Genomic DNA, 8,076 nt, shown 5'->3' on the forward strand with positions numbered 1-8,076 from the left:
AAATACATGTACCCATTCCCCCTCCCCCCGAAAGGTGCCAAATGTAGCAATGGAGGGGGGAGGGGGGTATCAGAAAAGCGGAGATTCCACTTTTGGGTGGAACTCCACTTTAAGGACTGTTACAATTTATTTAGGGCCCTTTCCGACGGGCTTTCGATCAGGTCCGCCTGTCAGTTTTTCCAGGCGGACCTATTCGGACACTCCATGTACCCCTATGGAGCAGTGGATGTCAGTGGTGACATGTCCGTTGACACCCGCTGCTATCCGATCCTGTCCATGAAATCCAATTTTCCATCTGTCTGGAGGATTGGATATGATGATAATGGACAGGTAGTCCATTATCATCCAATCTCCCATAGAGGACAGCGGGGATCTGACAGGTCCGTCTCTGCACAGTGAGCAGAGACTGACCTGTCATTCGCCTGCTTGGCAGGGATGAACGGATCAATCCCAGCTGAGCAAAACAGAATCCGCTGGACAAAACGCCTGTGTGGAAGGACCTAGAGAGTGTTTAGTTAGGTGGTGAGTTTTGATTGTACAGAGTTTGGTTGACACAGGGTTAAATAAGATGGTCATAAATTAAATTCACATTAACTGGACATAGTAATTGGAGTTTGTTGGTATAGATAGGGCTATGTGCCAGCTTGGGAAATGTCTGTCAGCTCTGGGGGGGGGGGGGGGGTGCTGTCTTAGACACACACATATATACACACACACACACACAGTCACACATACACACACACACACTTCTACTTCTTACTTAGGACCCTTCACTGTAAAACAAATCCTTCTAGCAGAAACTTTGCAGCTTACCTCCAGACTTAGAAAAACTCAGCTGCCCTCTCTCCCTTCCTGCAGTGTGCTCCCCCTCCCGATTCTCTCATTACACGGCACTGATGATGGGGGGGGGCGGAGATCAGATATTACACAGACAGCACAGCGCACAGCGAGTGCAGGACACTACGGGGGAAGGGGAGAGACAGAAACCAGGAATGGAGCTCGAGCTTCTAACTACATACACCACCGGCCAGTGTATGTAGTAAGAAGCGATGAATGCTGCTGTTCCCACAGTGGCAATGGCAATTGGCAAGTAAACTCCCATTATAAGCAGTGCACACACCTCTTCTTCTTCTCTTCTGCAGCGGCCGACAGCGGAAGATGGAGGGAGGAGCCAGAGGCAGGTGGAGCCAGTAATCGGCGCGGAGAACGATCCGCTTTGCATGATAGGTCCTCTCCACTCTGCCTCCCTTTCCTCCTCTGGAGACCTCCGTGACGTCACTGGTTGCTAGACGCCAAGCGGCTGCTGATCTAGCAACCGGGTCTCCAGAGCGGCCATACCAGTCACAATAAATGCACACTGATCGTGAACTTTAATGAAGCAACTGAGCGGCCTTTTCTGGGGGGGATCAGATCGGCCCAGGGGGAAAATGCCACCCTGCCCCCTGGGCCAGCCCGCCCCTGTGTTCACGCTCTCCATCCACTCTGACAGAGCTTGAGCTATTTTCCAAAGAATAATGGGTAAACATTTCACTCTAGATGTGCAAAGCTGGTAGAGACATACCCAAAAAGACTTGCAGCTGTAATTGCAGTAAAAAGTGGTTCTACAAAGTATTGACTCAGGGGGGATGAATACAAAAATGCACACCCCCCTTTTTCGATATTTGTAAAATAAAAAAATAAAAAATTGAAAACCATTTATCATTTTCCTTCCACACAATTATGTGCCACTTTGTGTTGGGCCATCACATAAAATCTGAATAAAATGCAATTACGTTTTTTGTTGTAACATGACAAAATGTGGAAAAATTTCAAGGGGTATGAATACTTTTTCAAGGCACTCTAGTTTTCCTTTCAGAACACATTAAAATTGCAGTACCTAAATGGCCACATTGGAAAGAATGCAATTTCTGCTTAAAATACATTCTCATGCAGCAAAATCCATAAAATGGAAGCTTTACTATGCAATATGAAAACTGTCATTTACAACTGCGTTTTTAAAAAGGCTAGTTGCCTAGGCAAGCAGTTATGTTGACCCAGTGCCTTCTATACAGCCATTTACTGCAATGGAACAAAATATGCAGATAGGAAGTTCACTCGCTGCAGGCTTGTTCAGGGTCAGTGACTCAAAGTACTACAGCTAGAGAACCAGAAAACTAGCATTTTCAGAAGGAGATCAGTAATGGCAACCTGCATTATCACACATTTTTTCATCCGGTATGGAGGCACTACAATTGTCTAGTATTAGTAAATTCAGCTCCTGGAGAAATTAGAACAAGCATTGACAGAGCTTAGCCAATGCACCTATGCATTGCATCTATGACTGTGATGGACAATGATGACAGATGAGGACTTAGTGGCACTGAATGAGTATGTCATCAATGTGCCATGATGAAAAAATGATGACCGCACTGTCCTTTGACAGGTGTATCTGAGGACATACAGCAACCCAAACCTTTTGGCTTTGGAAAACAGATAAGCAGGTGCAAGCGAGGATGGGAGAGCATGCAGAGTATCTCCGGAGCCTGGGAATGGCATAAACGCATTTCGCTGATATCACCCAAAAAAAGCTTTCTATCATCACCAAGCATGTATTCAGTGAAGTTTTGAAAAGCCTGAACTACTATCTTATTCAGGATTATTAAATTACTCATCACTGAAGACAGGATTAGCCCTGGGAAAAAGTCCTTAAAAAAAAAAAAAAAAAAAAAAAAATAGCAATGTCCCACTTTTTGTAGCACTTAAGCCTCGTACACACGTACCGATCGTCGGCCGAACGATCGGCCGTCTTTTGTCCAGGGCTGTCGTGTCTGTTGAAAACTGCAAAAGACTGCACACAAATTTTGTCGGCCAACAACAGCCGACTGCAGAAGTGATGTCATGTAATGGTTAACTTTCCTTGTCTTTTTTCTTTTCTGAGCATGTCCAGTCTTGCTAATCGGCTGTCTGTTGGCCGAATTCTGTACTGACTGGCGAACAATCGGCCATTCTGTTGTTGGCCAACAAAAATTTTAATGCCTGCACGACAGATTCTGTTCGGCCGAAAATGTGCTGTCGGCTGTCGGAAGCATCATACTAACAAGCCTACAATCGGCCGTCGGCCGAATATTTACGGCCGCCGATCGGTACGTGTATACGGGGCTTTAGAGTAAGTATTTGTTAAAAACTTTTGTTTCAGACCTCTTAAAATGGAGCTCCTCCCAAAAGTGGAAGCTTTGCTTGTCTGCCTCCCCCCCCCCCCACACACATTTGGCACCTTGTGGTGGGGGGGGGGGGGGGGAGCGAGTGCCTGGCTTTGAAAGGAAGGTAACCGATTCCACTTCCACCGCAAACTCAGCTGGAAGTTCGGCCTTCGCCGCAGCTGGCCCATTGAGAAAGTGCATGCACAGTAGGAAACCGGCTGTGAAGCCGCAAGGCTTCACTGGCACTTTCCCTTACCCAAGATGGCCGCGCCAGCACCCAAGAGCTGATTCAAGAATCGGCTTGGGTGAGGACACCGTGGAATCCCTGGACTAACTGCCCAAATAGTAAAAAAGTCAGCAGCTACAGTATTTGTAGCTGCTGACTTATTTTTTTGGTGGGGGGGGCTGGAGCTCTGCTTTAACCTGCTGCCATCCGCGCTACAGCCTATATACGGCTGCAGCGCGGACTCAAATTTTCGGGAGGCCGTTTTTAAAAGGCACTGATGAGCACTGACTGGCAGCACTATGGGCACTGAGTGTGGGTACTGATGGTGCTGCCCATCAGTGCCGCTCATCAGTGCCACCCGTCAGTGTCCAGTGCCATCCGCCAGTGCCCATCAGTGCCACCCGTCAGTGCCGCCTCTCAGTGCCCAGCAGTGCCACCTATCAGTGCCGCCTATCAGTGCCGCCTATCAGTGCTCATCAGTGCGGCATATTAGTACCTCCTCATCAGTGCCCATAAGTGCCACCTCATCAGTGCCCATAAGTGCCACCTCATCAGTGCCCATCAGTGCCGCCTCATCAGCGCACATCAGTGAAGGAGAAAAATTTATTTTCAAAATTTACTCGCAGAAAATAAGAAAAACTTTTTTTTTTTTCAAAATTTTCTGTCTTTATTCTTTTTTTTTGTAATAAATACAAAACCCAGAGGTGATTACATACCACCAAAAGAAAGCTCTATTTGTGTGAAAAAAATGATAAAAATTTCATATGGGTACAGTGTAGCATGACCGCGCAATTGTCATTCAAAGTGTGACAGCGCTGAAAGCTGAAAATTGGCCTGGATGGGAAGGGTGTTTAAGTGCACAGTAGGCAAGTGGTTAATAAGCTTTCAATTTAATGTCCCGACCACAAAAATACACACCTGTTCTAAAAAAGCGCAAACTATGTTTTTGAGTACGCGAAAAAAAAGTTGGAGCGTCCCATTAAATGCAAGAAAACACTGGTAGAACTTACAAACTTAAGGCCCGTACACACGTAGCGATTGTCGGCCGTAAATATTCGGCCAACATCCGATCGGCCGATTGTCGGCTTGTTAGTATGATGCTTCCGACAACCGACTGCGACTTTTCGGCCGAACAGAATCTGGTGTGCAGGCTTTAAAATTTTTGTTGGCCAACACCAGAACCGCTGATTGTTCCTCAGTCAGTACAGAATTCGGCCGACAAACAGCAGATGAGCAAGACTGGGCATGCTCAGAGAAGAAAAAACACATGGAAAGTTAACCCTCACATGACATCACTTCTGCAGTCGGCTGTTGTTGGCCGACAAAATTCGTGTGCAGTCTTTAGCACTTTTCAACCGACAGGACAGCACTGGACAAAAGACGGCCGATCGTTCGGCCGACAATCGCTACATGTGTACGTGGCTTTAGTCAGATATTGTCCTTGATAATAAAACCATTATATTGCTCCATGTAAAATTTGGAGGACTCCCTTATTAAAAGTTTTTTTTTTTTTTTTTTTACTTTCAGCAATAGAAAAATTGTCCACTGACAGGCTGGCACAAAGTAACAGTGATTAAAACAGGTGAGTCAGTCAGCTATTTAAAGGTTAGGTTTATACTTTGATGGGGTAAAAACACATGGTTTAGCTGCGTTTTTACTGCCCCCTTTAGGCTCCTTTCACACGGGCGATCCAATCCGCCTGAAAAACTGACTGTCAGTTTTTCAGGCCGACCTGATCGGATGCTTCATGCAGCCCTATGGGGCAGCGGGTGTCAGCGGAGACATCTCCAATGACACCCGCTGCTATCCGATCCTGTCTGTGAAATCCAGACGGATGGAAACCCTATTTTCCATCCGTCTGGATGATCAGTTTGGATGAGAACGGACAGACGGTCCATTCTCATCCGATCTCCCCATAGAGGACAGCAGGGATCTGACAGCTCCGTCTCGGCACACAGAGCGGAGACACAGGTGTCATTCGCCTGCTTAGCGGGGATCGGCGGAGCAGAACGGACTCCGTCGAGCGGTGCGCCCGTGTGAAAGGGGCCTTAGGCTCCAAAAGGTATTAGATGGGGGTGTATATATGCCACTGCCCAATGCTGTGCATCACAGCGGGGCAAAAATTATCACCCCCGTTGGGTCAACTGAATGGGGCCACGCTGCAAATGCATGCAACGCGCAGGGTTGCAGGACGTTGGTGTGAGTTTTTAGAAGTTTTAGTGCCGGTTCACACTAGTGCGATGCCAGACATCGCATGTGATTCGCACCGCATTGCTGCGTAGATCACATGCGATGTCTGTGCGATGCGATTTCAGCCATACAAAATGTATGGCTGAAATCACATCGCATTCACACCAAAATGGTGCAGGACCCTTTTTTTTGGTTCGCACAGGTGTGCACACCTATGCAATCTAATCCCTCGACCATTTCACAGTTTGCACTGCGATCCAATCTAAAGGGTGACATTAACTTTACATTGACACCCCCAGCGATTCGCAGATCTCAGTGTGAACCATTGTGCGATGCAGGAACCGGCACTGATTTGCAGGGTTTCCCGCATCGCACCAGTGTGAACCGGGACTTAGGGGAGATATACCACCTCCTCCCTGCCTGTCAAATGCCCTCTGAAAAGAGATCCATTGCAGGACGCTTTTCAGAAGATGACACATGTATAAATGGGCCCTTAGTAACAGTAGCTCTAAAACAGGAGTTTAGGAGTTGGATAAAACCAGAATATGTCAAATTTGCTTTTATACAACAAAGCCACTGATTTGTGGAAGTCATATGGCTACATCCACACTAGCCTCCTGTGTTTAATTACTGTAAATACAGGAGAAATTATTTGGGGAGGTAAAAACAGGCATTCAGGAGGCGATCCTGCCACCTCCTGGGTGAAATGGCCCCTGGTGCATCCCAGATCAGATTCTCCCGTTTTTAAAACGTACTTAGGACTATGTGAGTTTACACTTGTTTAGAAGCATGTATCTGCCCCTGGATACACTGAATTCTATTTTCTGTAAGCAAAGCTAAACAGAATGCAGGTAAACATACATTGTGAATTATACAATTTAAAATCATTCCATATATTTATATGCATTTAGTAATTTATGGGGTCATCTCCACAGTTTATTAGCCCAGTACAGAAGGGGTCTTTTTTTTCCCCAGAAAGTATATTAAAAAAAAAAAAAAAAAACCCTTAAGCACTTTTACATTTATAGTAAAGCCTCACTGAATATTATCCAACTGTATTGCACATAAAACATTAAAAGGTTTACAGAAATCTTCAATAATTTTGAACCACTGATATATATATATATATATATATATATATATAAAAAATTAAGGCAAACTTAACGTGCAATGTTTAAAAGGGGTCTCTGCTCTTCGATCCCCTCCAGAAAGTAACATGAAGGGGGGTCTCTTTTTTTATGCTTCCCAATTTTAGATTCTACATGCAGTACTTCTAATAAAAAAAGTTTTTGGAGTTCTCATGCAAAGTGGCACAAGTGTTGGGGAGCAGAGTAACCATATAGGAGAGTGAAGCAGGGGGTACATTGAAAGGTATTACAATAAAAGGAATGAAAATGACTATACCTTGAGTTTCTTCACAGCCTTGCTGCTGTCCTGCTCCTGGCTCCACACCGTCACTCCCCCCTTGTTGTATTGGCACTGCCAGCCATCGTTAATCTCACATTGCTCCCGGAAAGTGTTAAAGTCTGCATCGTCTGGAATATGCACCATCCTTCCCGTGTTCCAAAACACAAGATGACTGTATCCCCAAATGACAAGTTAACTCTGTCTTGCTCTCAGGTCACTGCACATGAGTGCAATCCTTTTTTTTATGTTCGCCAAGTGGTACAGTTCCCTTTTTGTCTTATGCTTTGCAGAAGAAAATTCTTTGTTTTTCCATGTCTAGTTTTTTTTTTTATCTTCTGTGTTTAATTGCTGCTTGCGTCTTAATCAATATCTAAGGTTTATCTCAGTATCTATATGCGTGTTTCTTTCAGAGGTCAGTGATCCAAACAATAAACAGGACACCGGCTGTGCACCCCAGCAGATAGGTTTTGCAATAAGCTCTGCTGACTTGTCTCTGGTTTCCTCTACCTAAGCTTGCAAGGTCTTGTATTATTTAAAAGGTAACATCATACAGGTGTCTTGGATTCCTCACCCAACCCATTACTTCCACTCCCTCCTCTTTCTTTCTGAGCATCCTCCTCTCTCTCCTTGCCTAAGCTCCATCTGTCTGACTGCAGCAGCTACTGATTCAGCTGATCCCTAGCTAGCTTCATCATCGAGCCCATTAAACCTGGCTGGGAGTATAGGTGCAAGTATACAATTCAGACTGGTAGCAGCGAAAGATGTGTGCACTGCAGCATAGTCAAACTTTCCTTGTACTGCACTGCCACTGCAGAAAAAGAATCAGGATTTTCAGCAGAGTAGAGTCGCAGTTAGAGATTCTGAAAGCTTGGATTTGTTCAAAGTAACTTGAATATCCATCAGGAATTCAATCCATAGGTCAAAGCAGGCTTTAAACAGCCTGTGCCCTTACTGAATAATGCAATAACGCACTGACAGGTAGACAGTATATCATTCTCTCCCTGTAGAATACTGCAAAGTATTGCTGCAGAGAGCTACGTACGTGTGAGATGCACCGCAGCAATTTTATGATTA

The 8,076-nt window shown here is 45.3% G+C and overlaps 1 protein-coding gene across 1 annotated transcript in view; it reads right to left on the minus strand.

The window, feature by feature from the left end:
- LOC309554897 (START domain-containing protein 10-like) overlaps nt 1–7,873 on the minus strand; it is a 100,270-nt gene extending 92,397 nt beyond the window's left edge. Inside the window, exon 1 of the mRNA XM_082256630.1 lies at nt 7,000–7,873. Coding sequence (XP_082112756.1) covers nt 7,000–7,146 — 147 coding nt within the window. The 5' untranslated portion in view covers nt 7,147–7,873. The remainder of the gene's footprint in view (nt 1–6,999) is intronic.
- Nucleotides 7,874–8,076: the final 203 nt, after the last annotated feature.

The sequence above is a fragment of the Pelophylax lessonae genome (assembly GCF_965119305.1).
Source record: "Pelophylax lessonae genome assembly, chromosome: 4".
NCBI lineage: Eukaryota > Metazoa > Chordata > Amphibia > Anura > Ranidae > Pelophylax > Pelophylax lessonae.